At 37.3% G+C, this 26,075-nt stretch overlaps 1 protein-coding gene across 3 annotated transcripts in view; it reads left to right on the top strand.

Moving 5' to 3' along the window:
- The window catches only part of LOC149212050 (MADS-box protein SOC1-like), a 426,272-nt gene that overhangs the window by 271,877 nt on the left and 128,320 nt on the right, over positions 1-26,075 (top strand). For 2 of the 3 annotated variants that reach the window (XM_089391665.1, XM_089391664.1), the window contains exons 3-5: positions 22,374-22,435; positions 22,523-22,622; positions 22,744-22,785. In XM_089391665.1, the coding sequence (XP_089247791.1) occupies positions 22,374-22,435; positions 22,523-22,622; positions 22,744-22,785 (204 nt within the window). Of the gene's footprint in view, positions 1-22,372; positions 22,436-22,522; positions 22,623-22,743; positions 22,786-26,075 lie in introns of all 3 variants that reach the window. The other variant, XM_089391666.1, reaches the window with a different exon arrangement.

The raw sequence follows: 26,075 nt of genomic DNA, 5'->3' as shown, positions 1-26,075 counted from the left end.
AGAGGGGAACATGATCATAGCATCACCTTGGTTCCAGGGGCCCAACCCCCAAATGTGTGCCCATACAGATATCCGTTCACCCAAAAGAATGAAATAGAAAAAATAATCAAGGAACTTTTGGAAGTAGGTGTCATTTGTCCCAGCATTAGTCCTTATTCATCACTGGTGGTCATGGTGCTCAAGAAAGATGGGGAGTGGCGGATGTGTCCAGACTTCAGGGCCCTCAATAAGTTGACAATCAAAGATAAATTTCCCATCCCGGTGGTTGACAATTTGCTGGATGAACTCAATGAGGCTCAATTCTTCACTAAGCTGGATCTTCACTCGGGCTACCACCAGATTCGCATGAAGGAAGTCGACATTCCAAAGACTGCTTTCAGAACTCATGAAGGCCATTATGAGTTCCTGGTCATGCCATTCTGTCTTTGTAATGTCCCCTCTACTTTTCAGAGCCTTATGAACCACATTCTCAAACCATATCTCAGGAAATTTGTCCCTGTCTTCTTCGACGACATCCTCATCTATAGTTGCACTTGGGCTGCACATCTTCAGCATGTAGATCTACTCTTGCAACTGCTCCGCAAGCATAAATTAATTGTCAAGATGTCCAAGTGTTCGTTTGGCATGGAAGAAGTTGAGTATTTGGGCCACATTGTGGGGCGTGAAGGTGTCAAGGTGGACCCCAAAAAGATCTAGGCAATGTAAGATTGGCCTCAACCTAAGACCTTGAAGAGCTTGAGAGGATTTTTGGGTCTCACAGGCTATTATCGTAAATTTGTCTGCAACTATGGTCGCATAGCGAAGCCCCTCACTCAACTCTTGAAGAAAAATTCATTCTTCTGGAATGAGGAAGCACAACAGGCTTTTACAGCTCTCAAAAATGCTGTGTGTTCCACTCCAGTCTTAGCACTACCTGACTTCACAAAATCTTTTGTCATTGAATGTGATGCTTCGGGTACAGGTATTGGGGCGGTCTTAATGCAGGAAGGGCGACCTTTGGCCTTCACAAGCCAACAACTAAGTGGGAAGAATTTGGGCCAATCTACCTACGAGAAGGAAATGATGGCCATCTTACATGCAGTAGAGACCTGGCGACCTTACTTATTGGGGCGACGTTTCCAAATCCGCACAGATCATCACAATCTTAAACATTTTTTGGAGCAACGCCTATCCTCCCCACAAAAAAATAAATGGCTCACAAAAATGCTGGGATATGATTATGAGATCATTTACAAGAAAGGGAAAGACAATAGTGTAGCATATGCATTATCTCGCCAATTTGAGGAGGAAAGTACTCTGCTAGCAATTTCCCTCCCCATTCTAGAATGGATTGAAGAGGCTTGCAGGGAATGGTTTTCACATCCTGGGCTCTCCCAAATCACTTCTTAATTGCAGGTAGATCCAAATTCCACCAAGGGCTACTCGTGGCAGGATGATATTCTTCGCTACAGGGACAGAGTCATAATATCACCAACATCCACCCTCAAAAGTTGCATTTTGGCAGAATTGCACTCATCCCCCATTACAGGACATTCAGGCTTTCAGAAGACGTATGCTCGCACCAAAAGATCATTTTTTTGGACAGGTATGAAAAAGGACATCCTTACTTTCGTAGCAGAATGCGATGTCTGTCAACGCCACAAAGGGGAGACCATCAACACACCAGGAACATTACAACCATTGCCCATCCCGACATCAATTTGGACGGAGGTTTCTATGGATTTTATTACAGGTCTTCCAAAGTCAGGAAACAAGTCAGTCATCATGGTGGTTTTGGACATACTTTCGAAGTATGCTCATTTTTGCGCCCTACCCCACCTGTTTACACCAACTTTGATCACTCAATCTTTCATGGATCAGATCATCAAATTGCATGTCATGTGCACTTCTATTGTGTCCGATCGCGACCCGATCTTCAACAGTAATTTTTGCCAGGAACTCTTCAGGATACAAGGCACTCAACTAAAACTCAGTACTTCCTATCATCCGCAAACGGTTGGTCAAACTGAAGCCGTCAACAAATGTCTCGAAACCTACCTTAGGTGTTTCACTTCAGAAAAGCAACATCTTTGGGTACAATGGTTACCTCTAGCTGAATGGTGGTATAACACCAACTATCACGCCACCACCAAAATGGCTCCCTATGAAGCAGTATATGGTCAACTCCCTCCTTCCCCTACTTCTTATATCAAGGGGTGCTCAAAAGTACAAGCAGTGGATCAACTCCTACAACACCGCGCAACCATGCTCGCCCATCTTAGAGGGAATCTTCATCAAGCTCAAAACCGCATGAAGCAATAGGTAGACCAGCATCGCTCAGAGTGCCAATTTCAAGAAGGGGATCAGGTCTTTTTGAGGTTGCAACCATATAAGCAAACATCACTCAAAGACAAGGGTTGTCAGAAACTATCTCCAAAATTCTACGGACCATATCAAGTACTTCAGCGCATTGGAGAAGTGGCTTACAAGTTGGCTTTGCCACCTACTGCAAAAATCCATCCAGTTTTCCATGTCTCATGCCTCAAGAAAGTGATTGGGAACAATTGAAGAATTCAAACCAGTCTACCTGAATTGGACGAAGAAGGGTCAATCTGGCTCGAACCTAGACAGGTCCTAGACACACAAGACAGGCACCTGTGGGGCTGCATGATTAGGGAAGTCCTCGTCAAGTGGAAAGACATCTCTCCGGAAGATGCAACTTGGGAACCAGCCACTATTCTTCAGCAGTTTCCGCAGCTTCAGCCTTGAAGACAAGGCTAGTCTTAAGGGGGAGGGCATGTTAGGGTCCCACCCTAACCCCCTTATTTATGTAATGGGATCGAGTCATAGTCAAGAGTCAATAAAGCCCATATTAATAATTGTAAGTGGTTAACCCGAAATTAATGACGGGACCACAGTAGTTGCAAATGGGCCGTAGTATTAGATAGATGGTATTAATAAAACCCATGGTATTGATCCTTGGTATTGCATGTATGAGTCATATATAAAGGATAGAGACTCCTTGCGAGGAGCATCATGCTTTATTTTTGAATCAAGCTCTGCTCTACTGGAGGTTGCCCCCTCGAAGAGGCCAGTCAACATTTCTTTCTGAATAATAAAATATTTGTTGTTGTCTCTCATTAATTTATGTTCTGGGTATCTTTCTTCGCATCTTCTGTATTTGGGTACCTTTTTGCAGGTTAAGAGCATAACAGCCGATTGCTGATTGTGATTTCCTTTATCGCATTAGAAGATTTGATGAGGCCTTTACATATGTCCCTTCGGCATATGATTTCTCTGATTGCCGATTGCGATTTCCTTTATCGGATCAGAGGATTGGATGAGGTCTTTTTTGTGAATGTTCCTTTGTTATTGCGATATGCGATCTCCGATCACTTTATCGTAATGTAGACTTATTTATAATGTTTTTAAAGGAACAATTTGTTTTTTTATGAAAAGGATTTATAAAATTATCTATTTACATTGGGCCTTTTAATAAAGATTTTCCTTGTAATGAGGTTAATACCAGTTTTATTTATCAACTCATAAACCTAACTAAACTTATTTATAAAGGGAACCATTTCATATTAAAAATTTTGTGTAAATATTTTATGGAAACGGGGGGTTGTTTTACAACACAACAAGACCCAAAGGAAAAGGTCCATAGGTTTGGGCCAGAAACAATTGAATCTGCAAATTAGTGCTTGTTTTTCAAATGTAAAATAGTACTCGTCTATTTCTGGTATATCCATATTTACTTCTGGGGTATAATTCAGCTGTTCCACAATGTATGGGGCGTTTGTTGTGCCATCTTATTTTGTTGTTGTTGTAGCTGGTTTATTTCCTTCAAGAATGTCTTTGAAGGATAACCTGAACTCTTTTGCTTTTGATGTATTTCTGGGATTTTTGTTGTGCTGCTTCCCATACCGCTGCCTGAGGGCTTTGTTTTGCTATGATCTGCCACACCTCCCCTCAGCCGCAGGTTGAGAGTGATGGTAGAGTCAGGTAAGATTTTGTAATCCATAAGAGATTTTTTGTCTTGGAGTACTCTGCCTCCAAAGATCAAAACCTGTGATCTTGTAGGATAACCAGTATGCTGGAAGATGTTGTTCTTCAAAAGCAGTACTAATTTGGTTATCTGTACCCAAGCCAGATGTGTCCTCCCAGAAGGGGTTTTTATAAAAACTTGAAAGGGAAGAGGGTTTACCTGCTGTTCGGGTTCTGGTGCTGTCTGAGGGTAAATTTGTCCATCCGCATCAAATTCGCCGCACAACTTCGTATGCCAAGAGTTTTCCTTCTGGTCATGCTGAGGAAATGTTGTGGGGCCGAGATCTGGTCCCTGCTGAGCTGCTCCTGTTACTATGTTGGGCATGACCTCGAATGTAGGTCACAAAGGGTCAAAAGTTGCCCAAATCACCCCATTGTCCTTCAAACCCCAAGTTACTATTTGTAGATCTTCATTTGAGGTTGCGTATCTACTTGTTTGTCATGCTTCTTTCCTCCTATTGGTTTCCGCGGGCTCCTTTCTGCTGTCCCCAAAGCTCAGGGGGTAAATGTCCGTGTGGCTGTCGCCGATGGCATAGTCTCTCTAGAAGCCCTAGCAAATAAACCCCGTTCGCCGACATATTGTTCCATGTTGTAGATAGTGGCTCCCTTCAGAATAGACCTCAAGGGCAACTAGTAACCCAAACACAAATTGGCCCTCCTGCTACGATAACCGAACTATCCCGATTACATGTCTTTGGCCGCTACGAAGAGCTTCTTCTGGTGCTTGTAACGGATTGGGAGCCAGAAGGTCGCCTGTTAGAGGGGAGTGCCGCGTCTAGGATTGTGTATGACGTTCTTGACAAAACCCCTGAGGTATCCATTACGCTTGTTGTAGTCAAGGCTCTAGAAATGCGCAGGTCCCTTCCTGTGATAGGTGTGGGATTTGTACACAGAGCCTGCTCCCTTCCTCTGTGCATGAATAACGCAACCCAGGTCTCCCCGACGTCTTTATCGTCCCTCCTCCAAATTCTGAATGAGATCATCCTTAGCTTGAGGTGGGTGTTCCAGCCACTTACCAACTTCAAATGGCTTATGCTTGGGTTTTTCATCCATGTCTGCCATTTTCCTCAAAACCCAAGGGTTTTCAGGCTGTGTCACAGGTCTGATTGGTTCTATGTGTTGCTCTTTGGATGGTTACATTTTCTCCACCTGCATGAGAGGAAACTCAACATGAACTCGAACGACAATGTATGCCCACCAGAGACTAGAGGCCTCTAAGCCAAAGACGCCTTGGGAACCTGTCATAAGACTGTTTATGGTGACCGTGCCTGTACTTGCATCACCAAAAGGGAAAACCTTAGCACCAATGCACACCTGCCTCTCCATTCTCCTTACTCTCTTCCTGACCTTTTTTTACAATAATAAATAGAAGCGACTTTGGTTTTGAGTTCTAAGTGATCCTAGGAATTTTCCCACTCCAATCCACCCATCACACACCTTTCCTAAGCCTCCCATCACATCCAACACCTCACATTTTTCTCTTGGCTTTATCTTGTAGGTTTCTTGTAATTCCTACATGATCATCTTGTAGGTTTCTAGTACATCTTGTAGGTTTTCTTGAAACGACCTATTTTGAGGCCAAATTGATGGATAGCTTTGGGAAGTCACCAAAAGCCTCCCAAGGGTCTCCCATACTGTCTAACTATCTCATAGCCCTTCCATCCAACCTTCAACATCCTTAAGTTCACTTGTCACATCACCAAAGGAAATTAGTTTGCATATTTGATTTTGCATGAAAAGACAAAAAGACAAAAATAGATTTATTTTAGTCCCTTTACTTTCACATTAGTGATGTTTGATGCTTCTTACCTCCATGCTTAGATAGTATCATTTGGTTAATAATAATTTCGCATTATTGCAAAGCATAGTTTCTTAGCAGTTATTTAGAAAATGTTTAGCATTTGATTTCAACTTCTTTCCTTGTCCTTTCTTTCTTGCAATAGGTTAAGGTTACATTTCAAACATATTTTTTTTGCAATTAGTTTAGGATTTGACTTTCGTACATGCACTCAATTACATCATGACAGCAAAGGAATGACACATTGTATGCGACACATATAGTGCTGACACCTCTTAAGTTTTTACGAACCATGGGTTGATAATTAAAGTCGGTAGTCTTGGGAGTTGCAGCATTCTTGTTGCAATACCAAGGCTCATCACTTTTTGGCATTGTTGCCAGGGAGGTGTCAAAGTATGCATTATTTTCTTCCCTAATTGATTCATTTCTTTTTAATTTTTGCAAAAACAAAAAAAAAATACTTTCATTAGGCATATTTAATTTCAAAAGTATAAAATTGCATTGCATTATAGTTTTCATTCAATCATAAAAACAAAAACAAAAATCTCCAAAACCAACCCCCGCCCCCCCATTTGATCACATGGTGTAGTATGAGCCATATCACCATTCAATTTTGCACGTAGAAGAAGAAGATGGAAAAGAATGTAGAAGAAATGGATGGAGATGATGACAATGAGGAAGATCCTCTCGAATTTCCTATTCAAGATACTAATGGTAGTGAGCACATGAAGAACATCCCTCCTTTTCTTCCAAAATTTCATGGTCTAAGGTCAGAGAATCTGGAAACCTTTATCTTTGAATTTGAAATTGTTTGTAGATCTTATGGTTACTTATCAAAAACTCAAAAAATGAAATTGTTTCCGGCAACATTAAAGGATAGAGCTCTTAAATGGTTCATTAGTTTAGGGACTAATTCAATAAGATCATGGAATGATATGCAAAAGGTATTTCTAGAAAAAATTTAAAGATCATGATCTTAAGGAATAAATCTTTAGAATGAATTAAAGAGAAGATGAGAACCTTGAGGATCTAATAGAGAGGTTCATGTATAATGTTAAGAGGGCAAAGCTACACCATTTAGGATCCGACACACTAAAAACCCTCTTACTTAGAACAATTAGAGATGAATGGATTGATCTCATAAATCTCATGAGTAGAGGTGATGTATATCAATTATCATTTGAGGAAATTTGTGAAACATGCAAACACATATCAAAAGGAAAAGCAAGAATAGGTAAATAAACATCAAGATTGGTAAGTCAAGCTAAACTTAAGAATTTGTTTGATGACTTCAAAACATAGATTATTAGCAATCTAACAAAACAAGTATAAATGTTAAGAATACAAAATGAAAAAAATATGTTTGTGTTGTCCATGCAGAATCACATGATGTTAAATGTTGCTCCTCATGACCAAGGTTGAAGGACGTTCATCAGGAAGACAATGGAGCAAGTCAATTGCCAATGCAACAATGTTATGTAGCTCCAAGAAGACCATGGTAGCCTATTCGGCCTGAGATGATGAAAAACCCTAATTCAAAATTTCAAGCTTTTGCACATCCACATCAAATTAATTGGAACACACCTTTTCCTTGGCAACATTGGCTATCTCAACCTCAAAACCAATCTTGGTAACAAGGTTGGCAAGGAACTTATGGGAGCCATCCACAATATCCTCAATATATTCCTCAATATCCTCCATACCAAAATCCATGTTATCTTTACCATTCACCTCCACCACAACCACAACCTCATCAACATCCATCTCAAATATACACTCCCACTCAACTACCTGTACCACCATTCCCAAACCCACACATTGAAGTAGCTCAGCCCACTGACAATGTTGAGGTACAACACTTCCAAACATCTCCTCTTGAGATCATTGGTATTCACCATAGCTCGGGAAGAGTATTGCAAAAAAGAGATCATCTTGATATCATTGAAGGACCACGTCCAAAAGAAGAAGATTCAAATAAGAATACCACATAACCATGGGCTGCATTTGGTGAAAAACAGACATCCAAATCAGAGATTGAGAGAACTCCCTCATGGTTATCATCAAATCCTCCATGCATACAAGAGAACAATCAACAAAAAGAGGAAGATTTGAGGGTCATGGCAGAAGAAGAAATGAATAATGATCCAAGTCAGCAAAAGGACCAAGGACATCACAACTATATTGAAATATGGTTCCAGACAGTCACTAAGTTGCAACATCACTCTCTTCCTCAACTATGTTTGATGCTTTCAAAGTCAAATCATTTGGTCTCTAAAACCTAGGTACATGTCAATGCATACATTTCAAGCCTTCACATCATTTTTTTTGTCATCTTGATGTGCACATGGCTCCATTGGAAATATTCTTATACTTGAAAGTGATTTTGTTTTCAAGGAGGGTAGGGTAGGAGAAAAAAAAAAAAAATGAAAAAGAAGAGGAAAAAATAAAAATATAAGGTGAAAACCTCATTGGAGGCGCCTCAAATTGGCTCATTGATTGAAAACCTCCATGAGGTAGTCAATGGGTTGAAAAAAAAGAATAAAAGAGAAAAAAAATAATATCCTAGGTGAAAACCTGCTTTGAGGCGCCTAGGCAGACCTACTAGTTGAAAACCTCATTGAGGCAGCTAGTAGGCCTAGAAGAAAAAAAAGAAAGAGAAAAAATAAAAGAATCATTGCTCCATGCATGCATGTTCTCTCTAACATCTGCAAGAGACAAGAACAAGTGGGTACCAAAATGAAAATTGGTCAAACCTAGTCAAAAGAAATCAACTTTTGACTTTCTCCTACTTCTCTCAAATGCTCCAACAAGGCCAAGGTCATACCAATCATCAACCTCATGTATTTTCACCATCCACCCATCATTCTCAAGCTTCTACCACTCATTTTCCTTTTTGTCCTAAAAAACTACAGGATGCTCTGTTTTACTACAGGATATAAGAATACATAGAGCATAAGTTTGTTTTTTCCATAACTTGAAAACCATGCATCAATTTGCCAAGATGTTTTAGGGGGAGATTCATATGGATGATGGTAACATGCTCAAGAAATTTCAGCAAATTCCAGTGCACAGTTTCCAAGATATTGGCCTCCATCACCTTCAGCCATTTTTGTATTTTCTCAATATTCGTGCATCCATTTAAAAGGTTGTTTTATGGGGAGATGCATATGGATGATGTAACATGCCTAGGCAATTTCAGAAAATTCTAGTGCGCGGTTTCCAAGAAATCGGCCTCCATCACCTTAAGCCATTTTTAGTTTTACTCGAGATCCGTGCATCTATTGACCAAATGTCTTCTATGGAGAGGTGCATAATGATGATGGTAACATGCTCAAAAAGGTTCAGTGCAATCCAATCTACCGTTTGGGAGATATGGACAAAACAATTCGTTGTCCTGCAAACCCACACGATACAAACTAACACCTACAGGATTGGCAGTGAGCAGTTTTAAAGGAGATCCAGAGGTCAAAGAAGCTCCTCTAGAGCTTAGCAGTAGCATCAGGATGATCTGTATCACCATCCAACACCTACACATCAACATCAACTCAGTAGCAGCATGCATGTTTTTCCAACAACCATCAGGTAGGTACAGATATGCAATATTCTTGACCTCTTATCTTAAGCCCATTATATTTGGAAATTTGTTGACAATGCATGAGAGATGAGGTTTTATAAGCTAAGGATTGGTCAGAAGCCTTAGCAGCCTTCAATTGCAACTCACTCCTTCACTCATGGAATGTTGAAAAGTCAAATTATGAAGGGTGGTGATTTCGAGGAATGAGGATCATAGTTAAAAGAAGAAACCCTCCATCCACTTCATATTCACTATCTACTCATCATTCATTCATCCCATTTCATTCTTGAAAAAAAACAAAGAGGTCATCCTCTCCATTTTCATGAAATCTCCATTTGCAGGTCAGTAAGAAAGACGGTCAAAGAGCAAAGGACGATCACAAAGAGACCCCTATCACTCACATTTTTATTTTACCACTCATTACCATTCATTCCTCCACCATTTATGTCATTTTTTCCATTCTTTTACTTCAGTTTACAAAGGGACTGTGTTTTCTACAGAATGATCCTATAGGAATTACAGTGACCCAGAAATCCTATAGGAGGCGGTCCTAAGGCAAATAAATGGTGGAACAAGGTAGCAGAGTGTTGATAAGGGTGTGGAAGACCTTGCCAAACTGAAAAAACAATCAAGAACCATCTTGAATAAGGGGAATAATGCAAACTAATGGTCTCAAGAAACAAGGATTTTTGTTTGCACAAATATGTTTTTTGGCTTGTCCTTGCAGAGCTTACAACAAAGATTCTTAACGCACAAGAGAGAGGTCACCAGGGTCATGGATGAGGCACAATGAGGTCAATAAGTTGCTCAGAGGATGAGAAACATTTTTAGTAGGGGTTGTGATGGGCCTCTAAATTAGACATAAATTAAGGCCCATGCCTCTAATTTAAAACATAAATTAAGGTCTATGACCATCCTTCAGCACATTAAACCTCTCTTTTTGCATTAGATAATTTATTTTTAACTTTAATATTCATTAGAAAGGTTTATGAATAATTGAATATTTGTGCCTAATATTATTTATTTTTTGTGGAATATTATGAGAATATTGGGCAGATTATGAAGCATTAGAGGAAGAGATAATTTAGGTACTTGTTCCCTATCACTGGAAGATCAATAATAAATAATAATTCAACAAGATATTATGGAATTATGACAAAAATTGTGGAAATCCAATGATTGAGAAAATCTATGAATGTGTTCCACTAATCAAGGGAGCAGATCCACCAATCAAGGGAGCAGATCCACTAATCAAAGGATTTCGATGGGGAAATCTTCCTCCATCCATGGGGAATGATTCTTAATCATTTTGTATAAGTATCAAGTCAAATTTTCCTCTAGGGAATGGTTGAAAAATCTAGGAATGTGTGCCCTACCATTTAATGCAAAGTCCTAGTATTAAGGACTAGATCCCCTAATCAAGGGATTTTGATGGGGAAAGCTTCCTCCATTCATGGGGAATGATTCCTAATCATTTTGTATAAGTACCAAGACGAATTTGCATCTAGGGGGAGAGATTTTCTTTAGTGTTATTGTGGAGAGAGCTTGTATTTTTGCAGCTCTATTGTATTTTGTTGCAGGTATCACAAGCATTATTTCATCATTGGAAAAGCTTTGAAAGTTCAAAATAATCATTGAGTCTCTTGGATTAGTCTTCTTATTCCCAAATCTAGATTGCTGGACCTCCTTTTTAGCAAAGAACAGTAAATTTATGCTATTTTTCAGAGCATGCTAAGGAGCTTCAGTTGACTTGATTCCACTTGCATTAGATCACAAAAAATTCTAGTTCATAACAAAAATTACCCCATTGCATTTTCACTTGATTTGGTTAGGCATTTTTTAGATTTACTAGCTCACTAGTTCTCGAATTTCTAGATTTTCGACTAGTAATGTTTTATTTTTATTTTTTTAGAATGGGTTAGCAAAGGCCTTTTTGATTGATTCCACTTGGAATAGGGACCTAAGGCATCCTAGTTAATAAAAAAATTGTCCCGTTCAATTTGGATTTGATTTGCTTGGTCATTAAACCCTCACCAATTTCATCATTTTAGAAGGAAATGTCTCCAATCTTTTTGAGTGAATCCATCCATCTCCCGACTTTGGTTTTGAGTTCTGAGTGATCCTAGGCATTTTCCCACTCCATTCCACCCATCACACACCTTTCCTAAGCCTCCCATCACCTCCAACACCTCACATTTTTCTCTTGGATGTATCTTGTAGGTTCCCTGTAATTCCTATGGGATGATCATGTAGGTTTCTAGTACATCTTGTAGGTTTTCCTGAAACAACCTATTTTGAGGACGAATTGATGGAAAGCCTCTAGGAATTCACCAGCAGCCTCCCAAGGGTCTCCCACACCATCCAACCATTTCATAACCCTTCCATCCAATCTTCAACATCCTTAAATTCACTTGCCACATCATCAAAGGAAATTAATTTGCATACTTGATTTTGCAAGAAAAGATAAAAAGACAAAAATAGATTTATTTCAGTCCCTTTACTTGCACATTAGTGATGTTTGATGCTTCTTACCTCCATGCTTAGATGGTAGAATTTCGTTCATGATAATTTAGCATTATTGCAAAGCATAGTTTCTTGGCAGTTAGTTAGAAAATGGTATGTTTTAGCATTTGATTTCAATTTCTTTCCTTGTACTTTCTTTCTTGCAATAGGTTAAGGTTCCATTTCCAACATTTTCTTTTCTGCAATTAGTTTAGGATTTGACTTCAGTACATCACTCAATTACATCATGACAACAAAGGAAGGACACATTGTATACTGCACATATAATGTCGACACCTCTTAAGCTTGTATGAACCCTGGGTTGATAATTAAAGTCGGTAGCCTTAGGAGTTGCAACATTCTTGTTGCGATACCGAGGCTCATCAAGATATCATCAACAACTTGCGCCAGGATCCTTCAAAGAGTCAGAAGATGATTCTCAAGGAGAAGATGAGAATGTCAAAATGCATAAGGGCGAGATGTAATGTCCTATCTCATTAGGATTCAGGGAGTCAGGGATGAACTTACAATGGCTGGAGGCAATGCAACAAAAAGTGAGTTGGTGTATACAACTCTAAACGAGTTCACCAAGGAGTGAAGCACCTTCATTCATGTTATTATTGGATGGGATAAGATATCAGACTAGGAATGCTAATCGAGTGAGTTCACTCAGGAGGAGCTTAGGCTCAGTCTCGTTGATGGTGCCACTAGCAGTAATGGAAAGGGACTAAAGGTGAAGGATTAGGAAAACGTAGCTCTTGCAGGGAAGGAAAAAGAAAATAAGGGTCCTAGCCATAAAAAAAATGAAAGGAGAGAAGAAGAAAAAGGACCTAGGAAGGTCAAGTGTTTTAGATTTGGTGAACTTGGTCACTACATCAGCTAGTTTCCAAATAAGAAGAAGAACAAGCAAGGGAATTAAAAAACAACTTTGGTAGAGATTGATGACGTTTTTGCTAGGTTGGAGGATGAGCTCACTATTTTTGTAGCATTATCCTCAGATGGAAGAGTATGACACTCCAGTGTGTCAAAATAGGCAGGATGTTAGGGAGTAGCAGCAAGGAGGTCTAGATCTATCCAAGGAGTGCTTGATTAATAGATAAGATCTAGTTGTTGTGTATTACTCTTATGGATTGGTACCTTTGCTATGGAATCCCAAAGTTGTGTTGTCGCTGGAAAAACAATCGTGATACAGGAGATACACTAGTTCAGTGTCACTTGGACGCAGTCAGATAAACAATAGCAGAGTTAGTTGCATTAAGATTCTCTAGATACAATTGTAGAACTAATTGCGATGATACAATATGTAGTGTGAATTGGCTAGTTGCAGAAAGAAATATACAGTTCCAACCAAAGATATTTCCTAGCTATTATTGGGAGATCAACACTCGGAGGAAGTATAACTTAAGAGGGATATGCCCTATGGAAGTTTGGATCTTCGGGTTTTTTGGAGATCAATACACATAGGTGCAGTGATAGCAACAATTCAGAGGTAGAGAACAACCACTTGTCAAAATGGAGGTATAAGCCTCTTGTATGCAGTTGATGATTGTAATTCTCTTCTTTCATGCCATTTAATATAAAGGCCTCCCCATTGTTCGCGCTGGGGCTGGAGACGTATTCCGAATTGGACTAACTCCATTATCAAGTCTTGGTGTCTTCTTTTTGTGCCTTTGTGTGTTTTCTTCTTATTTTCTTGAGTGTACATTAAATTTTTGTGTTAAGCTGCAATTTTGCATGTGATTCTTTTCATACATCTATAAGCGAAAGTATCCTAGATTAAGTGGTATTAGAGCAGGGCTTTTTAGATGTGAATTGCATGTTTGCATGCTAGTAAGAAACAAGCTTCAAAGAGGTGAAGGGGAACTAGAACCTTTCAATCCAGAGGTAGGGCGTGCACCTCGAAGAAGAAACATGGCTGAAGATGAAGCCCATATTGAAGAGAAGCGTAATTTCAGAAAGACTTTCTATTCAATGGCAGAGAATATCAGTCAGCTGGTTTTAAGGCTGGAGAAAGCAGAAGAGAGGAACCCAGAAGGACAAGGTTCAACATATGGGAATGGTGGAGAAGAATCCCCTCCTTCTTCTTCTGGGAGTGAAGGTTCTTCTTCCTCTCACCACCATAATCGTAGAAATTCAAAGGATGCATCTAAGAAACCCTTCCTTAAATTAGATGTTAAATTTGATATTCCTATGTTTAGTGGTGAAAGTAATGCGAAGAAACTTAATAATTGGATTAGGCAGATTGAGATCTACTGTAGGATTCAACAGATCATGGAGGACGAGGCAAAGATCCAGCTGGCATCTCTATAGGTGAGCATCACCACTCTCATTTGGTGGGAGAGAAAATTGTAAAGCAGTAAGAATGTGGGTAAGCTCTTTTCCTCATGGCTTGATTTCACTTATGTGTTAAAGGAACAGTTTTATCTCTTAGGATACAAGCAAAAAGCTTTGATGAATTGGCAATATTTAAAGCAAGGAAAAGGGCAGGATGTTTAGATTTTTACAGAAGAATTTAGGAAGCAAGCACTGAATTTGGGTATTGCACTTGATACACCTGAAGTTGTAACTAAGTATATTAGCTCACTGCATAGTTATATTAGACATTCAATATTGTTGTTTGAACCAACCACTATTGATTCAGCCAACGTAAAAGCAATTCATATTGAGGATAAGGGCAAGAATGAAAGAGATGATCAGTCCAGAAAGCCACTGTTCAAACCTCCCAATGGAAAATCCAAGGCGAAATGGAAAGGGAAGGAGAAGATAACAGCAACAACCAAAGAAGGAGAGTGGCCTTATTGCAATCACTGCAAGAAGGAAGGCCACGATGACGAACACTGTTGGAAGCAACACCCAGAAAAGTTTCCAAAGAAGTATGGAGGAAAAGAGAAGTAGAAGACAGTGGCAGCGGGCCAACAAGACCTTGGATCAGATTCAGGAGATGAAGCGTTGATCACAGCGGCAGGAACAAAAGGTACTCTTACACCTCCTGTTAAGTCTAAATTGCATGAAGGAACCAGTTCTTTAGATGAGTCCCTTTTGAATGATCGAAAAAGAATTGAATTATTTCATATCAGAGTTGTTGTAAATCATACCAAAGTTGAAACTCTGTTTGATACGGGGTCCCAAGCAAACTTAATTATAGAATCCCTGGTAAAGAAACTTGACTTAGAGACAAAACCACACCCGAAACCTTCCCCGCTGGGATGGATACATGATGAAGTGAAATTGAATGCAACCCAGTAGTGCAAGGTCAAATTTGTGATTGCGTCTAAGCTAGTAGACGAAGTAGAATTGGATGTAATACCATTGGATATCTGTGGCATGGTGTTAGGGAGCCCATACCTGTATGATAGAAAGACATTCTTTTTCCGTCATGAGAACAAATATCAAATCACTAAGGATGAGATATAATCTATAGTGAGGGCTCATCAAAATAAATTAATTACAGCCTTGTAAGCGCTAGACAAATGAAAAGACTGGTGAATTCCAGTAAAGGATGCATGCTTATGGTTGTAAGGGAAAAAGAGGTAGAATTCGCTGATGCGTTCTAGGGCTGCGATCAGGAGCATAAACAGGAATTAACTGAATTGATTTCTAATTATGATGAGATGTTTCAGGAACCGAAGGGATTACCCCCGAAGAGCGAAATGCAACATGAAATCCATCTACAACATGATGCCCCTCTGCGAAATATTGGCATGTATAGGATGTCGGCTATCGAGTTTGGGAAATCAAGAGACAAGTGAAGGAATTGCTGGACCAAGGCGTCATTAGGTTGAGCACCTCTTCGTGTGGTTTGTCGATTGTTTTAGTGCCAAAGAAAGACAACACCTAGGGGACGTGCGTGGATTACCGCACGCTCAACAAGATAACAGTGAAAAATCGCTATCCCCTTCCACGCGTAGATGATTTATTAGACCAATTAAAAAGTGTTGTTTATTTCACAAAGTTGGATTTGCGTAGTGGCTATCACCAGGTCAGAATTTTGGAGCAGTACGTGTGGAAAACTGCTTTCAAGACCAAGCAGGGGTTGTTCGAATGGATGATGATGCCATTCGGGCTTTGCAATGCTCCAACCACCTTTATGCGGATTATGAATGATATATTTTAGCCTTTCATTGATGATTTTGTTCTTGTATATTTAGATGATATACTTGTCTTTAGTAAGAGTTGGTCTGAACATGTGTGTCATGTAAAGAAAGTGCTTGATGTACTGAAAAAGGAAAAACTCTTTGTAAAATTGTCAGAGTGTGAGTTCGGGAAAACCTCTTTGGGTTACCTAGGTCATTGTTGGTCATGCTTAGTTAAAAATTGATCCCTCTAAAGTTGAAGCAATTGTAATTTGGCCTAAGCATACTAGTGTAACCGAGGTCCGTAGCTTTCTAGGTGCAGTCCCGTATTGGAGGAGATTTATTGCTAATTTCTCTGTTATTGCAACACCTTTGCACACCTTGACAAGTGTGAAACAGGTCTTCCAATGGGGAGGAAGACAACAGAAGTCCTTCGAAACATTGAAGGGAAAGATCAGCACCGTGCCAATCTTAGCCTTACCAGATCTCCAATAGCCATTCGAGATCGAAACCGATGCTAGCGGTTATGCCATGGGAGCTGTACTGATGCAGCAAAAGAAGCCGATTTGTTACCATTCTGAGAAGTTTTCTCAAGCTGTGATAAACTATCCCACCTATGACAAGGAACTTTATGCCTTCGTGTAGAGTGTGAAAAAGTGGAAACACTACTTGATCGACAAGGAGACCATTATCCATACAGATCATCAGCCCTTGCAGTACCTTCAATCACAAACCAAGTTGAAACAATCTCTTCATTTCAGGTGGATAGGCTTTCTTCCATAGTTTCATCTGGTAATAAAGTATAAGAAGGGCACTAGCAATAAAGTGGCTGATATGCTATCTCGCCCTCCTATTTCTGCTTTTGTTATTTTGCATAATGCTTCGTTATCTTTTGAGAGTTATGCTGAACAATATGCTAACGATGATGACTTTAAGGAGGTTTATGCAAAACTAACCCATGGTTCACAGGTGGACAACTATCACTTACAGGGGAAATTTTTGCATCACCTTGGTAAATTGTGTATCCAGAGGAAGATCTCCTCATTATTTCTAGTTTCTGGGATACAAGAAAGGGTAGGTCGAATTCATCAGCAAAGGAGGCCGAAATAACAATATGAGTAGCTAGTTTATCTAGTGTGAGTTTCCAAAGAAACAACATTTCTGTTGCTAGTTGTCGGATCAATATCCCAGAAGCAGAGAAAGTATCCCAAAGGTAGAACAGCTTGCAGGGATCCATTCCCAGGGATTGTGCGAATTTAACAAAACCACCAATACACATTTCTGGGTAGAGGTGCAAAAAGCCAGAAAGGAGCGCGAGTGTATGGAGAAGTCCAGATCAATTGTAGAGGGAGACAAGGATGTCTTCCAAATTATTTTTCTAATAAAAGATTGTCAGAGCTTCGTCAAATAGAAAAACATATCTATGTACTCCTGAATCGTTGAAGAATAATAATATAAACCTTCATTTGTTTGACTTGTTTTCCCTTCAAGGTTTTTCCAATGTCATTTATCAAAAATAATTGTGTCAATTTTATTGTGTGTGAATCTATTTATTAATTACATTTTTTATATTTCTACATCGTTTTTATTTGTGAAAAATGCAATAGTATATTTATCATTATTTTTCGAATAATAATTCAGAAGACAAATAAACTACTAATAATTAAAAAGTAAATATCCAATTATTTCTTTCAAGGAATTTTCACAATATGTTTACTGGATGATAAAAGAAAGTACTAATTAATTTAAAGAACAAATTAATTTAAATTTACATCATTGGTTGATGGTTAATTTTTTTTTTTTATATGTACGCATAAATGATGAAACAAAAGTAAGCATAATAGCAAAGGATTATATATAATTACAATGACTTGTATAAAATAAATGTATACTAAATAATTTGCAATATTTTTGAATATAGGTAAATTAATTAATGGTAAAGTATTAAAATTAATTTGGTTAAAATAAATTTTAAGTAATTTGTTAATTGATAATTAAATATTTTACATTAAAAAATAAAACAGCGTATAAAATAAAAAATATTTAAAAAGATCACAAAGTTTAAAATAAAATTAGGAATCAACTTTTTTTCGCTAAACATTATGTTAAGATATAAATGTATAATAAAAAATATAAAACTTCACATAAAACTAAAATTTAAAAAGTCTTTGAAAAAAATTACTCATATTAAAAACCACAAAAATTCAACTGAAAATTGATTTTTTTTAGAAAGCTAAACTATATATATGGGAATATATAACAAAAATTATCTGCTACTTATCTGTGAAAGGAGAAACCAGATTTGTAGCATAAGTTTAGGTTACTAAGATCTCATCTAACTAGAGCATCTTGTAAATAATTATAAAATGGGATGGTTCTGTCAAACCTCGACAAACATCGACATTAGAAGACAAAATATACTACTAGTGTAATAGCCAAAAACTAGTGAGTCATAACAATTATCGGGAGGAATCTCCAGAAATGATCATTGTTTTTTCCAAAGGTCTTTTCTTCCTTTTTTCCTGTGAATGACAATCCATCCTGAGAAGTTGTTAGGATCAAATGATGGGGAGACAATGATTGTATTTCTTTTAGGAATATCCATTTCTGGAGAATTTGCAACACTGGTTGCTTCCTTATCACTATCAAAATTATTTGATTCATGAAGATATTTATGTCTACTTGTGGACGAAGCTAGGATCATGGTTGTAGATGTTTCTTCTCAATTTGAGGGATCCAAATAAGAGTGGGGAGATGGTGGAGGAGGAGGAGGGATCCCAAAGTCTATGGGATGAGATGGTGTTGCTTGGGGTTGAGCTAAGGTTGAAGTTTTATATTTGGTTGCAAATATTTTTTGTTGATGCATGTTGTCTTACTTGTGAGCTGGGGAATTCTTAAATCCTTTTGGTTGTTTCCATCCTTGATCCTTTGTCCTGGCATCATGAGGATGAGAATTCCCTTGATAAGAAATACAAGCATTATAAAGCCAATCTAGTTTTTAACAAGACTTATAATAAAAGATGCATTTTTATAATCCATCGATTATGGAAAGGTTATGTCATTCCAGTTGATCAGGATCCTATTAGGCATCCCCTTGTTGAGATATATATCGAAACATATGCATGCAAAGGTTACAATACCCCTCCCAAGTTTGTTTATATTTATCTTAATAAAATGACTTAGAAATTTTCCTATAGAAGCTAAGATATTTTGAGTTAACAAATGAATGAGCATATTAGGAAGTCTTACACAAACTATAGTGGCCAAAGATGTCATGGATAAAGGGTTGAATTTAGGAAACCATGGCTAAAATGAGAGCCCAAAATGACCCTAACACCATGAACCTTGATCAAAATCTCTTTGATAATCCTCTTGAATTTTAAAAGAAGCTCTTCTAACAGAAATATAGATATGTATTCGGGGACCCGATTTGATGCAACCATTTTCAAATTGTAGATGTTGATGATTTCAAAAAAGATCTTTAATTGAAATGTGATTTATTTACTCTTAGAAAGTGTTAATGCGTGATTTAAAAACACCATTAAACACACAAGCATGAAGGACTGTTAAGAAGTTTTGTAGCATATTAAAACAACAAACCAATGGAGTTCGACTATCTCAAAGCCTACATCTCGAGGCCCAATTTTCAACGGTGAGGCCTTTATATTAAAAATACAAAGCCAAAAAAATACATCAAAGCGACATCAACAAGATTCTTGGCTGGTCCAATTGTGTTCTGCTTGACCTCAGCAATCCGATGCAACTGACAGCTTAAGAAAAAACCTCTTACAACTCCGGAAATAAACCTTCAAAAATTCTCCTTCCAAATCTCTAAAACTGCACTAAAACTCTTCTCTGTTGCATAAAACGTCACAACTCCTTTTTTTTCATGGCAGTACATTACATCACTGCATGTATACATATTGTTGGTGACTAACCCACATATAGCAAACATAGAAATGTATCCAATTACATATCGCATTGTTATCACCATAGAACAATATGGGTCTATATTTAACGTTTGTTTAGAATCGCACCATATATTACATTCGGTGCAATGGAAACCATGCACATATCAACCATATACTATGTTTAACTCCGGCGCGTTTATATGGTTTCCCCAAACTTAGCATATAGTTACAACCAAAACCCATCGTATGTGAATGGTGGAGCGGTGGAACTGTTGCGGTTATGGTGGAACTACGTATTAAATGTAGCAGAACATTCTCGGTGGTGATGGAATCACATTAGAGCCTGTGGAAAGAATGTTACATCCACATCGAATATAGCATGTGAACACAGTGGAGCGGTGGAACTGCGTGGCAAGTGTGAACACGGTGGAACAGTGGATCCCGTGGCATCCGACAATGTTAAACCATAAACTTCATTCACCGTTGCATTTGTCGTTTGTGAGCACCGCTTACCATATGATTTCACACTTTAATATTAATCCACCACCATAGCTTCGTAACATATGTCATTGACATGGTTTATAACATATGCGCCATTCCATTGTTTTATAAATCAAATGTGCACTACATGTTTAATATATGTTATGTGTGCATTTTAATATATTGTTTTTTTTTTTAAAAATGACATTTTAATATATACATGCCATCACCATGTAAAAATCACCTTTGAACCTATTATTTCACCTTGCAACCAAATCGAATATGTTGCACGTGTAATTATAAATGCCATGTGTTGAGCAATGTGATGTGTACTAATTCGTCACAAATTTCAATAAGCAGTTTCTCATTCATCCGGAATCCAAATGCACCCGTTCAAGCTACATTGGAGTTGTTTCTGCGAACTCTACACAATGTCGCTACTTTCGTTTGAATCTAGTGACTTTGAATTTTAGGCTTTTTCTAGATCCTTGATCAATTTCGGATGAGTTGATGACTAGAGCCCATTAAAACTATAGATTATGGGATTCTGCTAACAGGTTAAGATGAGAACAGTTGATTAGGGGTCTTCCGCCTCTAGATCTATACTATCTTCTACTTGTAATATAATGAAGGCTGGCCCTTGGAGATATTTCGGTGCCAGTTGTGAGAGCCTTGGTTGTAGAGCATCCTTAAAGGATTATGACTAAGAGGAAGAGGGCGTAATCATTCTCCGTTCAATCTTGATACTAAGAGAATTAAGGTGTCCTTGGCTATACCATAATATTTGAGAAAAATCCCTTCCCGAAGCTACCTCCCCCCTTGTAGGAGCTTCATTGAGATAGAAGACATTCCTATTATATCTTAGTTTTTGACTCTGCATGTGCAGACAAAGTCGATGACATTCACTTGCAGACAGAGGGTACCCCTTGATAGTGACCTCCTGAAGACCGAAAATCTAGATTGATTTGAAGTGATGGCATCACCTTGAAGGAGGGAAGCACCCTGCTACAAAAGAAATTCCCCATAGAGTAATAGATATGCATCGATGTCAACGGAATGAGGGAAATTCAGACAAAGGGAAGAATCATGAAAGTGAAAACCCCGAGAGACAAGGCAACCAGTGAAGGCTTTAGAGTTTCCATCATGATCTCATAAAAGTAAATTATATTGAAGATAAAAGATTGGGTGTTTGTAAAGGTGGGGTGTGCAATATATAAGAGTTTCTCTCTTTTGAAAAGATGTTTTCCATTACCATTGAAACTTCTAAAAGTTTATTATAAGTAACTTGTGTTGCTATCCAATTTTGAAAATTATCATTAATGAATTGAGCTGAATAGATCACTCACATAATTAAATAAGAAAAATTTAAGAACAGAACATTAAGATTTGTGAAAATTAATTATGGAAGATGTGTGTTGACATTTAGGTATATGTGCTTGTTAGGGAAACTTAGATAGCTGAAATTAATGGTGATAATGTTTCTCACCTCGATTAGAATCAAGAGTAGCTTTATTTGATATGGTTTGCTGACTATAATATTGAATTAACAATATTTTCCGTGATTTTTACTAACAACAATCACTATATCTTTTAATTACCAATTTATCCCAATACTATATAAAAACATTTTTTTTGGCAAAATAAATTTATAAAAATATATTAAACTTTAATTAAAATACATTAATGAAATATCTTCCATTTTAATAAATATATTACAAAATAATAAAAAATACAAATACAAAAATCAAATTAAACCATATGACTTTATTGATAAAAAGCTATAGAATATCATATGATAGAAATGATGGAATATCATATATTAAAAATATTAATGGTACTTTTTTAAAATCTCAATTACTTTCTAAAAAGCTAGGAAATGTAACGATTTCTTTAGCCATTTGTCACAGAGAAAAGGATAACCAAGCACCGTATTTATAAATTGCAATTTGCATTTCTTTATTTGTAGGTTTAGAGGCTTAACCTTTCATGAGTATCTTTTATATGTGCAGGATTTAAGCAGGAAAATTGCAAATATGAAAGAGAGAATTAGGATTCTCCAGTCAACACAGAGGTAGGGTAATTCGAGAGTGGATCCATGTAATTGATTTTATCTTCCTTATTGTTCCTTATGTTCCTGTTGGCTTCCAATTAATTGTAGAAATATGGCGGGGGAGGATCTGGCCACATTTTCAGTGATGGAATTAAATGAACTGGAGGCCCAAGCTGATCGGGCATTGCACAGTATCCGAGCACAAAAGGTAGTTATAACATGACGCAACTTTTTAAGTGGATAGAATTAATTGTATTAACTGAAATGTTGTTTATTGCTGGGCATATGAGAAGAAATAATTAATTATTGTTTTTCTTTTGGAATCGCAGGCTGAAATATTGTTGGCTCAAGTAGAACAACTTAAAACACGGGTAATATGCACGACATGATGATGATGCCACTTTGGATACACATATTTGAGAATGCATGACAAATTATACTTTGTATGGTAATGTAAAAAATAAATATTTTTAATATCAAAATTTAGATTAAAAATTCAGATATATAATTTTACACTCCATTGTAGTTGATAGTTAAATATAAGAATCTTTCCTTTTTTTAGTTTGAGGGATGTTTCTTTTTTCACAACAATATAGCATATATATTCTGATGATAATTACAAAGTACTTTCAAAAGGAAAAATATAATTTCTATAATATTAATAAAGAAAGAAACTTTATATTTTGATGAAAGCTACAAAGTATTTTGAAAAGGAAAAATACAATTTCTATAATAGGAATAAAGATTTTTTTTTGTGTAAGAATAAACAAGATTGTTATTAAAATATTTTATAGAATTATTATAATTATCACTATATATAGTGAGTGCTTGATGATAAAGTTTAAATTATTAAATATAACATTTATAACTTTTAATTGATAATAATGTAGAAATTTAATTGATCATGTAATAATTCATATATAAATGGGAGGATTTTTATTTGTAAAATTATGGAAGCAATTTAGTAATATAACCAATATGCACTTGTCTATGTAGATCATAATCAATATGAGAGAATGACTCTCTATCCAACTATAAGCAAAATTCACCCTATCTAGTTGCGGTAGGATACCTTTAAAAACTTATTGAATTATTTATGCTTATGTTTAATATTTGTTTTCCTATAATTCTCTAAAAAAAAAAATACCTCATATTTTTACCCTCATCCTTTTAAATGGAACATATATTCTTTAAAAATCGAAGCAAACTCCATACACATGGCCCCGTTGTTATTATACACTTTTATTCTTATATTAACATTTTTCTTAATTTATTTTTATTTGTTTTCTTTCATTATTAATATTACTTAGTGTATCACTTTTCTTTTATTAATAAAATATTTTTTTTATTATGGTAATTTTATGATAATTATTATTTTTATTTAATTAATAGTAATAGGTATATGTCATACTCTTATTTTAAAGGAACTTTGTTTTGAAGTTAATTTTGATTATATTATTATTATTATTATTATTCTTTTGTAATAATTTTTTTTTTAGAAATTCTGATTGTAGATCATCTGATAATGCAATATACTAAAGCAAAATACTTGATTTGCTTCTACAAACAAACTTGCAGAATCTTAATCGATTTTGGGCAAGATCAAATAGAACACATATAACAGAGAATGAGAAATCAATCACACATGAACACAGAAGAATACTCTCGGGAAAGCCTCAGCTAAAAACCCCGCTATCTGTATTATCATACAAGTGGAAATATCTCAGGACTACACAAAGCTTTAGCTCATAGGCTATCCAGCTTTGAGTACAATCCCTCAATACTGCTCATAGACAAAATAGACAACACATATGCCTGCCTTCAGTCCTCCAAGCCTCTTATTTCCTTGAACAGTTTCTCCTGGGTCCTCTGGCTGCCACTTGTGTGAATTCACCTCTCACATAACTCACCAAACTCAGAAATAACTGCGCAATCCTCAAGGAATGAATTCCTTCTGCATGCAAGAGATATCCTCAAGGGAATATTCCTGCAACTGATAGTACACTGTCCCATCCTCTGATCTCAACTGGGTCTCTGACTGAATTAACATGCATGAGTTATTTATGAGAGAATATTCAGTTATCTGAAGTACATTAGTTGCATGCATGCATGCATTGACTAACTGAACTCACAATCAGTTCCACAAACTGTTGGAACTAATCTAACTGGACTTAACTCAGTTAACTGAGCTAACTAATTACAACTCAAAGTACAACTCATCTTGATCTCCTTAATTAAGGGATAACTTCCTCAATCAAAGGGATAATTGTTGTATGTCTTCACATAGACTTCATGTTTGATTTTCTCTAACTAATTAACTCAAGATGAATTAATTAATTATTTTTCAAACAGCGACTAAGATCAAATTCGAATTTTAATCCTCAATTCTAGATCAGGGACTAACTAAAATTGGGATGTATCCCGAAATGTTATTTTTAGCACTTTTATATTTAGCATTTCTTGTTGCTATTTTCAACACTCCCTCTCAACAAGAAAGGGATTATCTGTCACCCCAATCCTGTCTCTGTGGAACTCGAACTTGCATTTTGACAAAGCCTCAGTCAAAATATCTGCATCTTGCTCCTCAGTCGAAACATACAACAACAACATGATCCTCTTCACCACACAGTCTCGAAGATGATGATACCAGATATCGATGTGCTTGGACCTGTCATGAAATACTGGATTCTTAGAGAGTTTGATACAACTCTGATTAGTGCAGTAGACCGCAGTTGGATCCATCCTCTGATCTGATAATCTAACTAGAATTTTCCGCATCGAAATAGCCTCACATGCTGCCTGACTAGCAACCATGTATTCGACCTCTGTTGAGCTAAGTGCAAATGACCTCTTTTTCCTGCTGTACTAAGAACCTACAGCTGAACCAAGGTTGAAAATTCCTCTTGAAGTGCTCCTCCAATCTCATGGACTCCCTGCCCATTTTCCATCTGTGAAGCCCTGAAGCTTCACTCCCTCTGTCCATATGTACCATAAACCATACTGAGATGTGCCTATGAGGTATCTCAGCACATGCTTCGCTGCCTTCCAAAACAGCTTGGTAGGCTGAACCATAGCTTGACTCAGCTAGTTCACCACAAAACACAAATCTGGTGTGTGTTCACTAAATACATCAATGAACCCACATGCTGCTGATAAATAGTAGCAGCTACTACCTCACCTGAAGTAGCATCCTCCTTCCTCCAGTTACCTACTAGAGGAGTCTGCATGGGCTTGCACTTCTCCATGTGGAATCTCCTGAGTATCTCATTGGCATACTTGCCTTGAGACACAAACACTTCCCCATCCTTCTGCAACACTTCCATGCCAAGAAAGTAGTGCAAGAGACTCATGTCTTTCATCTCGAACTCTCTTGCAAGGTCCTCTTTGCAAGACTTGATCAACTGATCATCACCTGTCAATATCAAATCATCAACATAAAGAACAATGATCAATGGCTTACCTTCTACCATGATGTCATAAAGGTTCACATCTGCTTCACTCTTTGTGAAGACCAACCCGATGAAATAGCTATTGATCCTGGTGTACCAAGCAAAAGGTGCTTGCTTCATCCCGTACAAAGCTCTCTTGAGTCGACACACATGCGACTCACAATCGAGGGTGTCAAATCCTTCTAGCTGCTCTATGTACACCTCTTCCTCAA

Source organism: Pinus tabuliformis, chromosome 1_1 (assembly GCF_031772625.1).
Source record: "Pinus tabuliformis cultivar Carrire ecotype Pingquan chromosome 1_1, CPIR1, whole genome shotgun sequence".
Lineage (NCBI taxonomy): Eukaryota > Viridiplantae > Streptophyta > Pinopsida > Pinales > Pinaceae > Pinus > Pinus tabuliformis.
This window is presented reverse-complemented; position numbering and strand designations above follow the sequence as displayed.